Source organism: Lissotriton vulgaris, chromosome 8 (assembly GCF_964263255.1).
Source record: "Lissotriton vulgaris chromosome 8, aLisVul1.2, whole genome shotgun sequence".
NCBI classification, from domain to species: Eukaryota; Metazoa; Chordata; class Amphibia; order Caudata; family Salamandridae; genus Lissotriton; species Lissotriton vulgaris.
The window spans coordinates 1,170,739,489-1,170,761,759 of NC_141696.1; the positions used below are offsets into that span (position 1 = coordinate 1,170,739,489).

The 22,271-nt window shown below is 45.2% G+C and overlaps 1 protein-coding gene across 1 annotated transcript in view; it reads right to left on the reverse strand.

The window, feature by feature from the left end:
- Positions 1–365: 365 nt before the first annotated feature.
- The window catches only part of C8H13orf42 (chromosome 8 C13orf42 homolog), a 127,171-nt gene continuing 105,265 nt past the window's right edge, over positions 366–22,271 (reverse strand). Inside the window, exon 4 of the mRNA XM_086936241.1 lies at positions 366–607. Within this exon, the coding sequence (XP_086792367.1) occupies positions 366–607 (242 nt within the window). The remainder of the gene's footprint in view (positions 608–22,271) is intronic.

The window sequence follows — 22,271 nt, forward strand, 5'->3', positions numbered from 1 at the left end:
AGATATTAAATTTTTCTAGCTCCTAAACTAATATGTACATACAATATGATCTTGGTATGCATTTTTGGATTTGAAATGTTTTGTCAATACTGCTCTTTTGAATATTCATGCACATACCCCACATCGTTGTTGTTTGTGTGCATGCATTGTCAACTTTGATTCATTATAGATTTCTGCAGAGATGTTCCATTTGCCATGACTTCCAGGCACTTAATGCTGAAGGAGACTACCAAAGAAGCCTTCATCACCTCCATGGTCTGCCAGACAATCCCACACTCCTGTTCCACACGCGTATGTGACTTGACTGTGGAGGTGGATTGCAAGGGGCACCCTCCCAGTAGTTCTACCACTCACAAAGCTGTGCTTTATTTGCATTTAAGTTCTTCTTTCTTGCATAATTTCGGCTTAAATTTGAGTGTATTGAAAGCTCCTTCTACTGCTTTCGGCAAGTAGACAGGGTGTCTTTCTATCCTTTTCTTACAACTCCAAGTCCCCTCCTTGTTTCGCCTACAATGGCTTTCAGGTAGAGATGCTTCTGTAGGACTTCGCCGAGGGGCACGGAGAATCCAGTTTGAATGCAAGCTGTGCTCACTGCTGCTAGTAGCCACTGTAGAACAGAATAATAAAACGTCAGGTGTCAGCATGCACATATCACGATAGATGCTTGTCAGCAAGATTACATTAATGTATTTAATTAAACAGTCATGAAATGGTAATTATAATTATGCTCTGTAACCAGTCATTCATCTTGGCTGCTGGCTCTGGCAGCAGACTTTATGACGTTACAACATTACTATAATATCTTACTACAGTTGTGCAGCTATTTCATTTCATTATTACAGGTGAAAAGAGATCTCACAACTGTACAGTAATATATGGGATAAAGTACTCTGTTTCTATACATTATGAGGATATTGAAAATCACCATGGAGTTCTACGACCATGTCGAGGAACAAGTGCCTTTATAAGATTTTGGAACCCCCTAGGTGTCTTGCAATATCCTTAACATGTAAACAGGTTATATTTTATTCCTTATAACACATTGTCACTCCGTCACCTTTTCCACAAACCACTTAATTCTTTGGTTTGTAGTACTTTCATATGAAAAAGAGAGCATGTTAACAAACATTAAGAATAAAAATTTACTTTTTAGTATGCAAAGGCACAATTTTCATCATCCACCTGCACCCTGGTTTACTGAAGCCTTAAAAAAAGAAAAAAACATCTGCAAAAGCCTGGAGCGCAAATGGCGCATAAAATATGACTCCTGCTCTAAGCAAACCTATAAAGCTGCCTTAACAAAATATCACTTCCTATGTAAAACTGCTAAAGCTGACCATGTCAATCATACCATCCTTGAAGCAAAAAATCGTCCAAAGGCACTCTTCAAGGCAGTACAAAAACTCTCGGGCGCACTGTGTCAGCCCAAACCTCCATGTCTCAACAAGGTACAGTGTAACTCACTGGCCGAATTTTTTGTCGCCAAAATTGATAACATCTATTCAAATTTTGAGAACTCATCTCCCCTTCCCTCTCTACCCAACTTACCTGCCACAATCTCATCTTCCGATCTAGGGACACCAGAGGACAACAGTCCCATCCACTTTTCATCGATCCCCCCCTCTCCACCCACGCCCTCCTGTGACCTTAGGCCCCCATCTGATACCTGTCCTTCGGTCACTCAGCTGATCGACACATGGGATCCGCTCAATATTGAGACCCTCTCCGACATCATCAGTAAAATGAAATCCGGTTCCCCACTGGACCCTATTCCCCCTCAAATTCTAAAAAAACTGGACAAATCCTCCCTAGAACCCATTATGGACCTTCTAAATTCCTCCCTTAGAGAAGCTATTGTACCCTCCGCATGGAAACACGCGATGATTATGCCGTTATTAAAAAAAGTTAATGCCGACCCCAGCATTCCAGCCAACTTCCGTCCCATCTCGCTTATTCCGGTATTTTCTAAAATCTTAGAAAAACACATTAATTCTCAACTGTCCACCCACGTTGAGCTAAGGGGAATCCTACATCCGTCACAATCCGGCTTCCGATCAGGCTTTTCGACGGAATCCACTCTGCTGGGAGTCTCAGAAAACATCCGTCACCGTGTTGACAGGGGGGAAACCGTGGCACTCATTCTGCTGGACTTGAGCGCCGCATTTGACACGGTTTCCCACCCCATTCTTGTCAACGCCCTCCGATCATCTGGCATCACCGGTTCAGCCCTTAACTGGCTTGTCAGTTTCCTATCCGACCGAACCTTCCAAGTCTTCTCTTCATCATCCGCTTCCCAAACTTTTACATCTGCGTATGGAGTCCCACAGGGTTCCATCTTGAGTCCCTTGCTCTTCAACTTATACGTCAGACCTCTGGCATCTGTTGCAGAGCAAGCTGGGCTCACTATTTACTCCTACGCAGATGACACCCAGATCATCTACTCTCTTTCCTCTGACTCTCTTGCCCCCTCATCCGCTCTATGTTCAGGATTGAGAAACATCGCAGCCTGGATGTTGGACAACAAACTGCAACTGAACGGTGGAAAAACAGAACTTCTGCTGTTTGGCCACAATACCACTCTATGGGGACCCCAACACTGGCCCACTCAAATGGGCACTCCTCCTACCCCTTCTAAATCAGCACGCAACTTAGGCGTGATCTTTGACGACCAGCTGTCAATGAAAAACCATGTGGTCAAAACCTCCTCCACCTGCATCACAATCATTAAGTGGTTGCGCAAGATCATCTGGATGCTGCCTGCGGACACCCAGAAAACTGTAGTCCAGGCCTTAATCACTTCTAGGCTGGACTACAGCAATATTCTTCTTCTGGGTGCCAGCAAAGAGGTGACTCGCAAATTGCAGACAGTCTAGAATATGGCAGCACGACTGCTCTGCAAACTCCCCAACACTTCTCCTACCTCTAATTCCCTCCGCTCACTACACTGGCTCCGTATCGAAAACCGCACGAAATTCAAGGCTCTCTGTTTCATGCACAAAATAAACACTGGCCGGGCCCCACCTTATCTGACATCCTTGGTTCACCACCATTGCCCCCCCCGCACTCTGCGCTCATCTAGCCAATACCTTTTCTCAGTGCCCAGAATCAGAAAAGCCAGAATGGGAGGCCGCTCTTTTGCCTGGCTAGCCCCTTCACTATGGAATTCTCTTCCCCTTCAGTTACGAAAAGAGCCCAACTACCTTAGCTTTCGCAAACAGGTGAAAAATTGGTTATTCAACATGTAGCCTCCTCCCCTCTGACTTCCCCTCTTTATTAGTTGGTTTTAGCGCCGGGAAACCTTCGGGTAGCTGAGCGCTTTATAAACTTAAATAAATATAATAATAGTACAAAATTGAACACATCAAAAAGCTGTTAGATACTTGTTACAAAAAGATATTAGAATCTGTTTAATACAAGTCAGTTTTTTCAAAAAAGGCACAGTGGCTCAGAATGTGTAGGAAAATGAAGAACGATTCAAACTTTCATATAATTACTTAATGAGTACACAAAATAAACATAATAATGCTATAAATATTTATTGTTTGCTTTGTCACTGTATAGCTATAAAAACAGAGCAGAATACAGAACAGCCATATTTCCTTTCTGTTCTTAAAACAGCTACTTTAAATTATGCTCCCTGACCTGACCTGCCTTTATCCTCAGCAGCTGTCTCTGGCAGTAGGTATTGTGATGTCAGAACTTAACTGTAATAAGTTATTACAGTTGATTGCCTATGCCACTTCTTTATAAAAAGGTGACTGGGTGTGCCTGTTATATATTGATAAAGTACCCCCTGCCTTCCATTATAAGGATATTACAAGTCACAGAGGATTTCCAGGACTATATAGAAGAATGACGCCAAGGTCAAGTTCCTTTATACGGGCAGGGGCAGTGATTAATTTGTAAAAAGATAGTGCCAGGGCTGTTCTCAGGAGGCCTCTGCAGCAAGCTAGTGCGGCCACGAACAGTACCAACACAATCACTAACCATCACACTCCTACATGTTTGAAAATCACACTATGCCAGGCCGCCCAGAGCTAAAAGAATGGCGTGGCTGGCAGGTATTATTCATTTTTCATGTATATTGAATCATTATACACTATTGTACTCGTCTCAAAATTAGACTTATAGCACCACCATGTGGTAGACTGTCATTAGTTCCCATTTTGAGAGTTAAATGGTGATGCCAAGCACTGGAAACCACTGGCTCGAATTAAGCACTGCACTTATAGGTGACTTGCAAATTCCTTAATAATTAATTATCTAAAGAATGCAAGAAAAAAACACGTTGCCATGATTATGTCCTTTCATTTTGTCACTGTGCAGCTAAAAAAATAATAGCAGAAGAAAGGAAAGCAACTTTTCATTGTTGTCCTTTAATCAGCTGCTTTAATTATGCTCCGTGACCTGCCTTTCTCCTCTCCTGCTGGCTCTGGCAGCAGGCATTGAGATGTCAGAACTTAATTGCAATAACTTATTAAAGTTGAGCGGCTACGTCATTTCTTTATAATAGGCAACTATTGCGTCACAAGTCAACTATTATAAAGAAATTGGAGACATGTTTTTATACAGGTATTGCAAAATCCCCTGTATTATAAAGACATTAGAGACAAGTTTTTCTATCGGGATTGTAGACTCCCATGTTTTACAGCATGGTTAGCTATTCTGGAATGTAGACGACCTATACACCATTCTGGAAAAATGCACTGGTAAGTGTACTGAGTTTATTTTATCTTTAGAGAAATGAAAGAAAACTGATTGCCCATAGTTGAAGGAAGGTCTTTCAAATAAGGGTAGTCTGGCCCAAGAGCAGAATTTGAGATTCTTCTACTGTAAGATAAACCCAGTAAACCATTTTACCCTGGGGATTTTCAGAGTATGCATGAGTAGAGGCTGCTACTGATCAGGGGTGGAGGGGAAGGGGAGCTGGGGGATGCAGGAAGGGAAGGGGGAAAAAAAGACTTACCTTTTTACCACCGTCCACTGCCTCTTCTTTCTCTGTGCTCCTCTCTGCAGGGCAGGATGCACACAGCCTCCCAGAATCCCCTGACCATTAACAACGCTGCCATAGTAGAGTTGTGGTTGGTCTGAGCGCTGTGGTTCGGCGCTCGGACAGGGGCTGCAGGCTGTGCATACTTCCCACGCAGCAGGGTTTGACTGGAATCAAAAATAGGCCAGAGCGAGCTAGAAAAAGTCGCACACATTGCATATTGCCTTTCTGCAAAACACTGCTGCAGTAAAGTTTTATGAAAAGAAGGCGGAAGGTTTCTGACAGAGGCCTGTTTTCTTAACTTTACTTAGATTTGGAAAAAAGTGCACAGATTAGTTCACACTGGTGAAACACACTTGAAAACAAGCTAGGCAGAACTGCTCAAGCTCCCTGCCCCGGCTCAATATGCATACATTAATGGGCCGGTGCAGCTAGAGAAAGGGAGTGACACCTCTGCCGTGTTGGTAAAAGGGAGGTAATGGACACTCATCGGTCTCCAGAAAGGCCACTCAGGCACCCACTGGGCCGCTGGCAGCATCTGAACAACACAGACACTGCCCCAGGATTTCCAAAAAAGCAGCCCACAGCTGGAACTCAGATACTGACCCCTCAGCCATTGCCCGAGGGCCCTCCTTACCAATCTGACCCTGCCACGCAGGCTATAGCCTGCATGGAGAACATGCAAAGTGTGCATGAAGCTTTGGCCAGCCAGAGACAGCCAGACAAAGCATCATGTGCACTTTAAGTGTTGCCACCACTCCTACCCCTGTGACGCGTGGGGAGCCTAGCCCCGCGGCCTGGCTTCTGCTGCAAGCTGAAATCAAAAAGCAAAATGATATTAACTTATTATTTAATTACATTTTTGCATTCAGCTGGCAGCTGAAGCAGTGGGGCGATGCCTCTCTGCCTTAGCAGAGGAGCCGCCACTGGTGTGCACTCATAGCATACAGAGTCTGTGCCTAAAGAGGCTTTCCCAAATGTAGCTTTGGCTCTGTTCGGCATTTTAACTTCAGTGGCCCAAGGAAGTTGTTTAAACCAGGGAAACAAACATCATCTCTTGTTACATGAAAACCATTTATTTGGTAAACATTGTTTTCTACATGCTTTTCACTTTACCACTGTGCTTCATTCCTTTGCAGCTAGGTTTGCAGTACATAATGCCCGGGAACATCCCCTGAGAAGAAGTGTTCCTGCTTATTGTTGCAGCTACAGAGGGAACTAATGAAGGTGAGTCTCCTCAGAGCTGCTGCACAGAAAAGAAATAAATGGCCTATTGGAAGGTTGTTCATCATTTTCCCATCTGACGTTAGATCAGGAGGTAGTCGTTTGACCTGTTCTCACTGACCCCAGAGCTGACAAGTAGTCACATTCAGGTTAGGAGCGCCGATGACATGTCTATCCAAAACAAGAACAGGACTTACAGAATTAATCAGTAATTGAGGGCTGAGATCAAAGTTTACATAGAAAATATGTTGGAAATAGGGTCCTCGAGTAGCCCCTGGTCTATTTAGTATTCAGTGTTACAAATGGTCCACAAAAGATATGAAGTCGTATATTTCTATTTACAGATGTTTTGATGTTATCATCTAATACTTTACATATGTAATAAGGTCCTTGCAAGGACAAAACTAGTGGTATCACAGAAAAGAGCCTATAGTAAAGGCTGTACCAGCCGTGGTCGGCAGTAGGAGTTCCTGCAGGGCAGTGACGTGGGGAGGGGAAGGGACAGGGAGGGGGTAGCAATGTATGGATTATGGAGTTTAACAGGTAAGTAAACATATAAATAAATAAAACTAATTTAGTTGCGTGTACTGCATCGCATTTGGTGATGCAGTGCACGCAACGAAATTCGTTTTATTTATTTATATGTTTACTTACCCAGGGTTGGATTGGGATTGAAAATCCGCATGGGCACGCCCCAAAAAAAAATCGGCCCACATTTGCATATTCACTCCTCAAATCACTGCTTTGGCGTAATCTTATTAAAAAAACTTTGGGGGTGGTGGGGGGGTGGGGGGGGGGGGGGGGGGTTACAAAAAGCATGCGTTAATTTACACTGGTGAAACAAGTGAGGCCACTTCTACTCAGGCCCCCTGCCCTCGCTCAGTGTGTGCACACATTAATGGTCCAGCCAGCGAGACAAAGGGAGTGACACCTCTGCCTGTTGCAAAACGGAGGTAATGAGCGCCCATCTGCCCCTAGAAAGGCCACTCAGACACCCACTGGGCCGCTGGCTGTGCTCGAACAATAGAGACAGCACCCAAATCGGACCCCAGACTGCTCTAAAAAGCAGCCCATAGCAGAACTCGGACACCGGCCCCTCGGGCATTGCCTGAATGCCCACGTTACCAATCCGACGCTGTACTTACCTGTTAAACTCCGTTATCCATACATTACTAACCCCCACCCTGCCCCTCCCCCTCCTCACGTCACCGCCCTGCAGGAACTCCTACTGCCGACTGCGGCTCCTGTACCCAGAACCTCTGCACAAAAGTCGCTGTTTATTAGTCATATGAAGATGGCATTAGTAAAACAGGCGTGGCCTGACGCAGGTGATGTTTTTTTTTTTTTTTTTTTTTTAAACCTTTATTTGTGTAGATGGTTGCATACAAATACGGGCCTACAACCCAGAGGCTGGCCACAGAACAAACTGGAAAGCACCAATATCCATAAGAAGTACGGAGTGGTTACGCAATACTACACAATGCTGCGAGTCAATAATGCTAACTGAGTGTAACCCCCCGGCACAGGATCACAGAAGGTTAATTTTATGTTAAAAGAATAAAGGATCGGTTGTACAATAAGCGTCCTGGTGCACCTGGCGGGGAACAGAACCAACAACATTATAATAGGGAATCCATAGATTTGTCATCAGAGTAGTCCAAAGCGTTCAAGCCATAGATGCCCTTGCAATTCTTCTTCGGTCAGTGTCCACCCGCAACCTCATGTGCCCCAAGACAAGCAGAACATCCCTCTAATAATAGTCAAATTATCAGTGAGACGGATAAAGTTGCAATCATTATACAGCACAACCCGGAGAGTAAAAGAAAACGAAAATACTAGAAAAAGGGGAAAAGGGGACTCCACGTTACTGTACCCGCCCCACGGCGATAATGGCGATCAACAATCCAGACAGCAAACATTCTTAGGGGCGGGGCGGCTAAGTCAGGATAAGCAGAACCTGAAAGTACCATATTATATAGGAATACCCAATCCTCTCCCCCCCCAGGCACTCACCCCGCGGGAATCACGCACAGTCATGGAGACCCAAGAAAAGGACACAAAAGAGCCATAGAAACAAGTAACTATCTAATAGACCCCAATCCACCCGCCCCACCCTGCACCCCTGCAGAAGGCTATGGCCTACCCCTCCCAGCAGCGTGCCTGTCGCCCTAAACATGAACCCGAAATATAGTATGAGATAATATAGGGAAAAGGAAAGAAAAAAGAGAAAAAGAGAAAAAGGAAAGCCAGGGGAGAGGATACCATGTAACAAGGCGCACGGCCCCCACCCCCCGCCCATACAAACAATTAGTACAGCCCAGAACGAAACTGGCAAGTTTTCAGGTAGCCATACATATTAAGGATTCGACAAATTATCTCAATTTGGGGCAGTCCATAACTCCGTGCACCGAACAGCAGTCCTCCGGATTAAGAACCGGGCTCACCCCAGTCCTTTCTTAGCTATCGCCACGATGTATGTCAAAGTAGCGGGCATAAAACAAAGCGGAGAGAAAAGGCCGTGGAGCAGCCGCTGAATGGCCAATGGTAGCAACCCATGGGATCTCCTCCGCCGACGGTAATGCAAAAGCTGTTTACGGCAGTCATGTACACCAGTGTCAATGATCACCAGCAAATCTTCCCGCATGCGAACCAGGACATCGCTGCCCCCACCAAAATGCGGGAGATAAACAGCAACCACCTCGGGCCCATCCGCATCTCTGAGGGACGGCCCGGGAGCAATGGCGGTCACCACATTGTCGTGCACACAAGAATCCCGGGCCAAGGTCACTTGCCAAATCTTCAGCGCTCGTAGGACGTCGCCAATCATGGGTTCGCGCTCCCCAGTGCAGGCCCCAGCAGCACAGTACAGAGGTACAGCATCGACATCCCGGGGCGTTCCACAGCATACGGCATCATCCGCCATTTTGCGATTAGAGCGCCGTCTTTTCGGAACCAACTCCTGGGGGGGCTCACAAGCAGGGCCCCCGCGGGATCCCCCTCGAGTACCCAAACAGCAACCTCGATGCAGAAATGAGGGCCACCAAAAAGGGGGGGACCCGCCTGCGCCACCGCTCCACTGGAACCACTCTCCGCCACCGAGCGATGAAATTCGTAATGGCGGTAAAGGCAACAAAGGGGGGAGCTACCAACACGGCGTCCCCCACACACAACTTGCCGCACCTCACCTCTGGATCACCGGACGGTAGTCCCAGGCGCGTTCAGTTGCCTCCGGCCTTTTCGCACAACGGCCTCTTCCGGCCGGCCTCCCTCCTCCCCCTGAGGCCGCCACTGACACCGTCTCGCCGGCTACTCGCTGAAGGCAAGGCCCCGGTCTCCACCCCACGGAGGCCGCACTTTCTGGGAGGACGCCGCTGCGGACCCACTGAACGCCGGAGCCACCAGGACGGGTGGTAAGTATCAGCAGACCTTCATCTATAAAATGTTATCGTTTTTGGGCAGGATGGGCGGCAGGATAGATGAGTTTGGGCAGGGAAGCCGGCGGAGCCGAGCTACCGTGCGGCCATCACAATGTTGAGCTTGGCTCCTCCCCCCAAGTATTTCACTTTTATTAAAGTGTTGCTCTAACTGCTTTACAGGTAAGTTGGCAAGCTACCCTTGTGATACTTTTAACATACATGCCTGAGTGTCTCACCAGCACAATTATAAATAGATGCATATTGGCATAACAGCATTGTCTAACGAAACTCCTGCTGAAATAATGTCAATATTTTAAGCTTTTATTATGAAATTGAAACTAACACATCTGAAATGTATTCAACTTTATGTTTATAATCGCAGCATACAGTATGGCTTTAATTATGTCACCTCTAGTACATTTTGTCAATTCTAGGTCTGACTTAAATGGAGTTATCTATATTAAGAAGGACTTTCACAGGAAGGCTTTGGTAGATTTTTCATGTTTGACATGACCGGGTTTGGTCTTCGTCATTTAGTGGTCTTGGTGAATCTCTATTTTACTGGGACGACCCTGTTGGCTGCAAACTCAGCTTGGCTGATGGTCCTCTAGTCAGACTCACTGTTAGGCTCCAATTTTGAGATAAAGCGAAGGGAAGAAACATTTCTGCATATATATTGTTCCAAACAAAACCTCTTCCATCTTGAAACTAGGAGAAGTTGGCGTGAGGTTTATTTCTGGGGCTTGAAAGCACCTCTTTCAGAGTATATTGTGTTTATTTGGAAATAAAAGTGGATGAGGTTTAGTTTAGGTGCAGCCCACCATTGGTTCATTTTAGGCTGGGAGGATTCAGAAATCGTGGTACTAATAATGCAGCTTATCCAGGGTCTCACTTACAACAAAATGACACAGCACAGCACCGCATTTTAAACGCACAGGGATGCATTGTATTAATGACAATATGAAGCATCCATGTGCTTTCCCTTGCACTTGCGCACAATTGGCTGCCATGCGCCAGTGCAGGCACCCTTGCTCCATGCGTTTTGGGGGTGATTGTTTTTTGTGCAGGAAAGGACACGTTTCTGCACAAAAACAATCATTGATGGCATTTTCCTCTTTCTATGCTGCAGAATGCAACATGCATAGAAAGAGGATAAAGCAAGGAGAAATAAAAGTATTTCTCCTTGTTGCACCAGTCAAAAGCCTCTAAATGTTGTAAATCTGGGAATGTGCCAGGTTCCATGGATATTGAGTAGGAACACCCACAGCAACACCCTTGGAACACCCCTATGATGCAGTGTAATGATTGAAAAGGGCCCATATTTACAAGGCCATGAAAAGTCATGCAGAATTACTTTATGTGGCCCTGTAAATATGGGCAAACCTACTGCTCTGCTGGAGCGTCAAAAAAGTGGCACAACGGCGGCCCAATGGGCCTGTAAATGAGGCCCTCAGTGTTTATCCCGGACCCAGTGACTTTGTAGAAGTTCTGGAAAGAGATACTCTTCTAGAAAGGCGAGTTACAAAAAGGGTAACCTTGATTTCTCTTGTGCCAGTATCCATATCTGACTTTACCTGACTACCAGGGGGGATAAGCAAGCTCTCCAGTATAACCCTGGACCAGTGAGGTGCTGTGGCTGCTGCCTTACCTGATTGCTGATGATGGAGGCCAAGAGCGCCTGTAAGTCTGTTGAGGTTCTTTAATTTTGACTCCATTTTACATTCAACTCCATTTTGTGTTGCCTTTACACAGGCTGCATGATTCACGAAGTGTCTCTGCCCTTTTGACTGCAATGTGTTGAAAACCCCCTCCGTCCTTGTCTTGAAACTCATCTCAGACACCAGCCGGCCTAAAACTAATTCTTGTCTGGACCACCTAATCCCTGTATCAACTATCTGTTAGCCTTTAGCATTCTTCTTGTGCCATATCTTATCTTTTGGCCTTCGCTATTCTCTCCCTGTGTTTTCCTATTCCACAACCTTTCCTTTGAAGCACACAGACATGTTCTGCCATTACTGATTGACCTATATGTGCTGTAATTGATTGACTTATCGGGTTGGGCAAAAGCACGACTCAAGGGGGATGTTCTGGTTACATGATGGCTTGTTTTGAATGTTTTCCTATTGGCTAATATTTGGCAGATCTTGCATGTCCATGTTAGGCATTTTGCATGCTTTCAAAAGCTAGGACTGTCCCTTACTTTTATGCTGAGTTTGTAACCCTAAGCATATATAAGGCCTCTGTTTTCTGTACTCCTCGGACTGCCTCATTCAGTTGCTAAGGCTTCTGTGTGACATAGTCTAACTTATTTAAGTTTAATAACGATGTCTTTTCATATTTCAGCTTCTGTGCCAACTTCTTTGTTATCAAGTATTAGTGAGACCCCTGAGAATGAAGATTTGAGTTTCTTCAAATGGCGCGGCCAACGTGGGCTTCATCAGAGAAGTGACTATCTGAAGGAGTGATCTTGTCAGGAGACTGAAATCTACTGAGGAGGACAGAACAGGATCTACTAAGAAGGTACTCTGTGCACGGAGATTCTGGGGATATTTGTCTCTGCAGCCCATTATATTTCTGATCTTCCTGATTTGGATCCTCCACATGATGTCACTTCTGACGGAGAACTTTTTTGGCGTAAGTATTCTAAAAAAGACCGTTTGGTCATTCAGAACTTGGCAGTTAGAAATTGGACAACCTTTTGATTGGTAAGAGTATGGTAGTTTAGTAACGCTTACTGTAGCTTTGGAATTTGGGAATTTGTGTTGGCCAACTTTGTATATGTATGGAGTTGATATGCAAATTGCAATTTGTGTAGGCAGGTAATGAGGAGATTTTTCTCTATCTGGTTTTGTTGAACAGTGCACGTACAAAAAGAACATCAAGCACTACTTTGATTATAATACTTGCATATTCTGCAGTATTTTTGGCATGCCTGTTTTCAAGCTCACATCAAAGAATGTGTTGTTTTTTTGGAGGTACCATAGTGTGATGTTAAGTAAATTAGCCGGCTCCCTTAGAGGGAATAAAAACATATTTCTTCCTTGGTGATTTTGTATCCCCAGGGAATTAAAATATGACAAAAAATACAAACAAGGATCCTTTGTTCTGCGCAATTTTATGAATGAAGATATGCAGAAAGATTTTTTTGGTGTTCTGCTAGCCACAGCTAGTGAATTGAGTGTATTTTCGTTTCTTGGACATACATCAGTCTGTTGGGCTGTTTTTGCAGTCTTTTGGAACACTATTAAGAAGCGCTTCTTGTAAATATGACTTACAATTAGTATTTGCAAATGGTTTGGTTCAAGTACAGTCTGTGGACTGTCCTTTGTTTCTGTCCTGAGTATTGATTTGTGGGTTAAATGTGTGTTTAAATGTCGATGTGGTTTTTTCTATTAGTGCAAACTTCTGTAAGTGAATAGCGATGGCGCTATTCACGAAATAAATGGCTAAAGCACGCTGTATTGTGTGTCCTGAGTGTTTGACCCCTTTCTGTTTATGTCTGAAATGAGCTCAAATGTGTGTTTGTGGTTTTTCTTGGTGTTTTCAGTCTATTAAGCAAAATGTCTAAATGCTTAAAAAATGAAATTAAAATTCACATTCACTAGGAATAAAAAAGGCCTCAAAATTAAAAACGAAATTGGTTGTTTTGTAGAAAATCAAACTTATAGCATTTTTTATTTACATACATTGTATTAGATATTACCAGGCAAACTCTTCAGCTGAAGTAAATTTTTGCTGAACTCAGACGCATATTATAGTACACGCATTGATGTGTCTTAGTTTGAAAAAGACTGCCACAGTGCTCATGTTACAATACTGAGAGGAGAGCTTTTATTGCCGCTGAGTAAATAGCTGTTGTCTTTGTGGGTCACGGAATAGACAGGAATATTTACTCAAGCCAGGACTTTGCCCTCAGTTAAGCAGGGTGAATATTTGCATTTCAGAATGTTGTTTTCAAAAGGTTCCAAAACTAAGGTTCATTATTTTGTATTACAGGGAGACATTTCAATTAAGGGTTTTCCTGTCTTTAAGCATTTTTTGTAAGAATATTCTTGGTTCTGTTGCTAAAAAAATGGTCCTTTTTAGAAAGAAAAAATGTCATGCTTCAAGTTAGGCTTCTGTGCTTAGGCTTATAAATGAATGCTTCTAAAAATGATAGGCAAGAGATGCAGCTTGCTTTTATATGTGGTATTATCAAACATGATTGGGTTTATTAAAAATAATTATTAATTATGAAAAATAATTATTAAAAATAAGTGCTACAAAATTCGTTTTTTTACTATTCATGAAGCTTAATGCTCATACTGTGACCTCCTAGCATTATAATTTAATTTAAGTTGTGTTGCATTGCATAATGAGGACATTGGCGTATGGAATTTCACTTAGCACAGGCGTACAAAACTAATTTTTCTAAGGATTTACATGGGATATGTCTAATGGCCAATCTCTGCAATTTGTGAAGAACATTCTGAGGATGATTAATATGCCAAGAATTGGTGGTGGAGGGTGCACTGCGTGAGTGTTCAAAAGTCTTTAGTAGAGGGTTAAATAAGTTGGGTGCACTCACAGGTGGCGTCTCCGTCCGGCGCCTGTGGTATATTATTGAGTAGTGTACGCATGCAATGCGTATGCATCCCTAAATGAGGCACTCCTGGTTGGATCAAAAATAGATTCCGATTTGATTGAGGAAGCCATTTATTTTTATTTTCATAAATTGTTCCTTCGTGATATTATCAACATATCAGAAACGTTCATAACAGAATCATGGTGTAATCATATGATGAAAACTCTGATGCATTTCGGGCGAGATGCCCTTTATCAAGGAGAACTGAAAGAAGAAGAAATGGGCGAATGTGAGATTACTGGGGGGAATAAATGAAACAGCATGCATCATGCTTGTGACATTGCGTGGTGGTACGGGCAGTGCACGAAAAAATGATAAGGGGCATGAAGGTTGATGACGTGGTGAACTGTGCGGTGGTACAAGCAGTGCGCATAGGACGGTAAGGAACGTGAGTCTTAATAACGTGAGTGGGTTGTACGGTAATCGTTAATGTTAAGAATAAGATTATAGTGCCGAAGATAGGTGCCGGAGTCTAAGCAAAAAACAAGGATGACGTGAAAAGATAAAGTGACTAGCGGTGCGGTATCTACAACCTGAATAGTTACGGAGGAGACTTACTTCATGGCGAATACGCCGTGATCGAGGGGTCAGATCGGTGTGTTTTCCAGTTCCGAGTGGTGGTGGCAGGTGAACGCGGAAAGTAAATGCACGTGTGTAGAAAGAGAAAGTGGACTAGCGCAGCGAAGTGAAAAAGTAAACATGAAAGACAGGTGAAGTGACTGTAAAAGTGGTGGCCATCTTGGGTAAGAGGTGAAGTAGTGGGTAGTGGGTAACAAGAAGAATGAGAAAGAAAACACAAAGAGCAATGTTATAGTAAAATCAATGAAACATCAGAATTATAGATAACAACTAAATTCTGTGCGGTCATTTAGTCCATGTGGCTTCAATGTTTGCAAACGGTACATCTATTCTAATTCCCTTTTAAGGAGAAGTTTGCGGTTGTCAATTCCTTCTGCCTTGGTCACGGTTTCCAGTACGATGAATCGTAATTGTGCAATGGTGTGATGAGATTCATGGAAATGAGTTGCAACATTAGATTTATCATTCCTAGTCCGGATATTGGATTTGTGCTCATTAATGCGCACTTTTATCTTTCGCTCAGGTTTGCCTACGTACAATTTACCACAAGGGCATTTGATGGCGTAGATCAGATTCATAGAGTCGCAGGCGGCATTTACATGAAGTTTAATGATGTGGCCTTTCATGGGGTGTCTGGTGTTGTTTCCTTTGATTATACAATTACAGTTGTTGCAATTCATACACGGCCGGGTTCCTTTTGTTTTCTTTAGAAATTGAAGATTTTCTAGTAAGTATTTCTTTAATGTTGCTGCTGCAGGTGTAAGAGAACAACGGTTGTGTATTGAAGATGTCCCTAAAATAGGGTTCCATTTGTAGGATGGGCCAATGATTAAGAATAATTCTCTTGTATGTTGCACTAGCTGTAGAATATTTAGACACCAATACCATGCGTTGGTCCGTTTGTTTGATATTCTTGGTGAGAGTTTCCTCTCTGTTGATGGCTGCAACTCGGGTACTGGCTTCCTCTAAGATGGTTTCAGGATAGCCTCTTTGTTTGAAACGATCATGCATTTCTTTAATCCTTAGTTGGAGTGTGTTTTCGTCAGAAACAATGCGTTTTACACGTATCATTTGTGAGTACGGTAGGTGTTTTTTGAGCGATCCCTGGTGGAAACTCGCATAGTGTAAAGTGTTGTTGCGGTCTGTAGGTTTCTGGTAAAGATCAGTGGTGAGCCCTTGGTCAGTAATTCTAATGTTGACATCTAAAAATGAAATATCTTCGGCACTATAATCTTATTCTTAACATTAACGATTACCGTACAACCCACCCACGTTATTAAGTCTCACGTTCCTTACCGTCCTATGCGCACTGCTTGTACCACCGCACAGTTCACCAAGTCATCAACCTTCATGCCCCTTATCATTTTTTCGTGCACTTCCCGTACCACCACGCTATGTCACAAGCACGCTGCATGCTGTTTCATTTATTCCTCCCAGTAATCTCACATTCGCCCATTTCTTCTTCTTTCAGATCTCCTTGATAAAGGGCATCTCGCCCGAAATGCATCGGAGTTTTCATCATATGATTACACCATGATTCTGTTATGAACATTTCTGATATGTTGATAATATCACGAAGGAACAATTTATGAAAATAAAAATAAATTACTTCCTCAATCAAATCGGAATCTATTTTTGATCCAACCAGGAGTGCCTCACTTAGGGATGCATACTCATTGCATGCGTACACTACTCAATAATATACCACAGGCGCCGGACGGAGACACCACCTGTGAGTGTACCCAACTTATTTAATCCTCTACTAAAGACTTTTGAACACTCACGCATTGCACCCTCCACCACCAATTCTTGTCATTTCCTCTTTCCGCTCAATTAGAGGGTGGCACGCTATCACCATGCAATTTGATGAGATCAGCAAAACCACAGAAGCAAGAGCCCATGTCCTTGCCTACAACGAAGATGAACACCAACGCATTTATTCTCTGATAGAAGAAGACATCAGCCTCACTACAACAACCCGCACCAAAGAGCAATGCCTGAAACAACTTTTATATGTTTCCATACGCCATATTAACCAAAAGCTCCACGCGAGCACACTACTTAAGTACCATCGAGCCCTCAGAATCCCACGTGGATTACGGATAGCCCTTTAGCCCTCTCTTTGTAAGAACTCGAAAACATTCAGAGAGAAATGGAATGGAATTCTAAATAAATGTAGCCTAGACCTGATCCTACTGATAGTCGAAGAACTTTCCGGCATTCTCAAAGACCTTGACATGGAAATTAAAGACATTGAATGTGAACTAAACGATTTACTTACACCTGAAGAACTCATAAGCACACTGGAAGACTTTAAAGAAGCACTTGAAAAACACAGTAAAGACATTAACGAACGTAAGGTGAGAAAATTCAGGAGAGACACCTTAGATTATAAACTGGACGAAATTAATACTTGGGCTGACATCTACGCTCAACGACGCCGCAACAAACCTCCCAACACCCAAACCGACACCTCATCATCTGAGAGTGACTCCACCTACCGTCCTCCAAGAAAAACAACCACTGTAACACCTACTAGTGAAGCGCAGATTAACAACCAGGCCACCACCTCTACAGCCGGACAACAACCTCCCCCGGTTCATTTTTTAAAATCAGGCCAAGAACCAATAGAAGACCCAGGAGGAGCAAAAAGAAAGGAAAAGGAAAAAAGTCCTCCAGCTACTCGGAGTTCAGTGACCAAGAAGGATCCCAAACCCAAAAAGAGCACCTAGTCATCAACATTTCGGATACTGTTCTATCTAATCATCAAATGAATCTACTCGAAAAAGGCACGTCATTTATCCTGATCGCCCAAACCAACCTACTGGAACTTGAAGTTAGCACCTTCAAATTCACACGCAAACTCAAACTACGCCACTTTTTTGACAACATGTTACCCCCTCCTACAACAGTCAAACAAGATCAACTCAAGGGTCTATGACCACCCAGTACATATCAGGCTCCATCCAGCCACAAGTGCATCAACCTATTTGAAAATTTGGTTCGCAATGACTTGTCCAAAATCAATTTCAAGAAAGTGACTAAACAGAAAAACATGACAAAAAAGGATTATGACACCTTAAAGATCCTGGCAAACAATCCTGACATCAAATGTGTCAAAGCTGACAAGGGCGGCGCCCTTATAATTCTCAATACCAGCATGTACAATCAATGCTTATATGAACACATCCTTGATGTGAACACATACATGCAACTGGACGATAATCCCACCAGGGAATTTCAGACTATCCTGCAAAAGACAGTACTGAAAGCACATGAAACAGGCATTATCGAGGACCGTACTAAAAACTATTTTCTACGAGAACTCCCCAAGAGTCCTTCAATCCACATGTCTCCCAAGATTCACAAGAACTTGCATGACCCACCTTTCAGGCCCATTGTTTCAACCCGAGGATCCATACACGAACCAGTGGGTAAATTTATCGACAAATACCTTCAACCTTTAGTCACCAAAATGAAAAGTTACATCAAAGACACAACCGAATTTCTACTGAAACTCTCAGAAATCCACATTGATGCGACAGAATCAGTGGTATTATGTACAGCCGACGTCAGCTCCCTCTACACCTCCATACCCCACCAAGGGGGCATTGAAGCAATCGAGCAAGCCATCCTCCATAGTGACATTGACACGCCCATGCAAACATTCCTTAAGGAACTTATGATTTATACATTCGACCACAGCTACTTTCAACAAGATAACAGATGGTATCTTCAATTATCCGGAATGGCGATGGGAAACTGTGCGGCTCCCACGTACGCTAACATTTATATGGCAAATTTTGAAAATTTGTACATATATGGCAATACGGATTTCAACGACAAAATCAAAATGTACGTCAGATACATTGACGATTTTTTTTTCATGTGGACGGACACCAAAGACTCACTTACCAATGCGCTCACCGACCTAAACACAAAAAATAAACGTATCAAACTAACCTGGCAAATGAGTGAAACTGACATTTCATTTTTAGATGTCAACATTAGAATTACTGACCAAGGGCTCACCACTGATCTTTACCGGAAACCTACAGACCGCAACAACACTTTACACTATGCGAGTTTCCACCAGGGATCGCTCAAAAAACACCTACCGTACTCACAAATGCTACGTGTAAAACGCATTGTTTCTGACGAAAACACACTCCAACTAAGGATTAAAGAAATGCATGATCGTTTCAAACAAAGAGGCTATCCTGAAACCATCTTAGAGGAAGCCAGTACCCGAGTTGCAGCCATCAACAGAGAGGAAACTCTCACCAAGAATATCAAACAAGGAGGAGGAGCTTCGCGGGCAACCAAGATGGCCGCGTGAGCTCGGAGCTCGGAAGACCCTCAGATCCTCTGTATTAATCCTGTCACATATCCTCTCAGAGTTTTGTGATATATTGAAGATGAACCGACGCTGACACGGATCCCGTTGTCCGATTCAAAATCCGACGATCCTAGGTGCAGATACACCATGTGGAAGTTTGTGGACTGCAGGGGACCGCAGCGCAAGCCAGGGCCTGTGATTGCGATGGTGCCAGACGGAGGTGACGAGGCACGGACCTGGCTGCTCCGGCTCCCTACGGAGCTAGCGTAGTGGCGGAGCGAACACATACTGGATGGAGTGCGGGTTAGATTGTCCCGAACGCAGGTGAACTGGTGAGGCCCGTGGTGTTGACTGGCGAGGTGGCCCGGAGATCAACAATGGCTGGCAAGGGTGGCGCTGACAAAGTACAGCCTCGGGTCAGCAGGAAGACTACGTACTCGCAGTCGAACAATATGGAGCGCTACACTCAGCCGAGGGGCTCGCCTGGTGCCTCAACGAGACCCATGGACCTGCATCGGGAGGTGTCGCCTGAGGTTCAAGACCCCACGCTCCGCGACATAATGGGCGCCATTGAAGGCATGAAGGCCGTGATGCATCAGCAGCATGAAGTGATGGCGCACAAGGTGGACACTCTGGCGATCGACGTCAACCTGATCAGAGCGGACCTGGGCAAAACGAACGAGCGGGTCAAGTCGCTCGACATTAAGACCTCTAGCCTAACCACGGACGTCTCGGATTTGCAAACCGAGGTCTGCAACTTGAAGTCGACCAACAACCTTTTTGCGAGAAGGCTCGAGGATTATGAGGGTCGGGCTAGGCGGCAGAACGTCCGCATTATTGGTGTGCCGGAGGGGGCCGAAGACTCGGCAGTGGACCTCTTCGTTGAAGACCTGGTCCAGAACCATCTAGCCCCTAAGGGACTCAGTAAGTTCTTTTCCGTGGAGCGGGCACACAGGATGCCTGGGGGTTGGCCGAAGGAAGGTGCCCCCCCGAGGCCTATCATCGCTCGCGTGTTTAACTTTAGGGACCGTGACTCCATTTTACAGGCCTCGAGGAGTGGCGGCCCCTGCAGTTCGAGAACGCTGCCATCAACTTCTTTCCGGACTTTACCCAGTCCGTGCAGAAACAGAGACAAAGTTTCATGGGAGTGAAACGAAGGCTGCGGGACATGGGTATGAAGTATGCTATATTGTTTCCTGCTAAACTACGGATCGAACATGGTGGCAGGGCTTTGTTCTTTGACTTGCCGGAAGTGGTCTCGGACTGGCTTGACACCTTGCCCCAGCGACGTGAAGACACCGAGGAACGATCGGAAGAAGCCACTGGTGGTCAAGACCGGCAGGAATGAGGACTTGTTACAGGACTCTTTTTGGACAATGGGTTTACCATCAGCTGTTTGGTTCGGTAATCCTATATTCATAAGGGGGTTTCCCCTGTACTTTTCTATTTGGAGAATGGGGGGGGATAGGGTCACCTCCTTTCTCCTCGGGGGCTTTTCGTAGATTAGTTTTCTAGGGGCGACAGGCACACTGCGAGTTGGTTGGGCTATTTAGTCTGATGCAGGGGTGCAGGGTGGTGGGTGGACGGGTTCTTTGTTTTTGTTCATGGGTTGACTTTTCTTATTCTCTGTTTCCCTTTTGGCAAGGCAATTGGTTGTATGTTTCCGTTCACGTAATGGCAGTGCCCGTCGAGGGCGGGATGGGTGGAAATTTCGATGATGGGGGGTAGGAAATTGAATGTTCTAAGCTGGAATGTCAATGGGCTGGGGGACCGTATTAAGAGTAGTATTGTACTGCAAATGTTTAAGAGGTGTGTGCCGGATGTAATACTGTTGCAAGAAACGCATTTGGTGGGGAACACATGCTACGCACTTAATAGGAAGGGTTACAAGATGTTGGCACACTCGCTGTTCTCCTCGGGCTCCCGGGGGGTGGGGATTATGGTGCGCTCGACCCTCCCCCGGGAGATTGACTCGAAGGTGGTCGATGAGCGAGGACGCTACGTTGCAGTCACGAGGAGGTGGGAGGGGCGTACCTTGGCTCTAGTTTCGATTTATGTCCCCCCTGTGTTACAGACGGACACCTTCGGAGATCTTGGTGGCGCCATTTTGGGTCTTCCCGAGGGGTTGCTTCTTTTCGGGGGCGATATCCAACGCAGTGGGTTCGGGGACATCGGATCGGCACCCATCCAGAGACCTTCGAGGTGCGCAGACCTGGCTTCCTGACTTCATTGACACCCTAGGACTTGTTGACTGCTGGAGACTGCGGCATCCCACCCAGCGCCAATACTCGTTCCACTCGGGGGCTCACGGTAGCCTCTCCAGGATCGACTATGTTCTCACATTAGCGGCCCACGCATCGGCGGTCTCGGAGGCCAGATTGATGGCGCGGGCATCTCGGACCACTCTCCGGTCTGGGTTTCCTTCGATTGTGATGTTGGGTCGGCCGAGAGGGTGGCTCCGATAAACCCGTGGTACTTTCGGGATCCCAAGACTCGTGGACTCCTGGCCAAAGCCATGGAGCTCTACTTCTCCGAAAACATGGGCTCGGTCGCCTCCACTGTCTCTTTATGGGAGGCATTCAAGACTGTCCTGAGGGGGGAGGCGTTCTCCCTTATTGCCGAAGTTCGGAGACGTAGGGACGTGGACGTGGTAACTATCGAGTCCGACATAGCGGCGATTGATACTCAGTTGGAGGCCGGCCCGACGCCGGATCTCCTTCACGCGCTCTCCCTCAAACAGTCGGAGTATCGCGCCACTGTTACAGAGGCGGCGAAGGCCATGGGTAGGGAGCAGCACGGGCAAATCTATGAGGTCGGGGACAAAGCCGGCAAACTTATTGCATGACTAGACAAGAAGGTGAGGGCTAGCCGCGTTGTCCCGGAGGTGTTGGGGGAAGATGGCGTGGCTGTCACCGACCCCAGCGCTATTGCCCTTGCCTTCGCGGACTACTTCTCGTCCGTTTATACCTCAACCTCCGAGATGTCGAAAGAGGACTCTGATGCCTTATTGCGAGACATAGAGGTCCCGTGCCTATCGGATACTGAGAAGGATGATATAGATAGAGACATTGCGGTGGACGAGATCGCTCAGGCGATAAG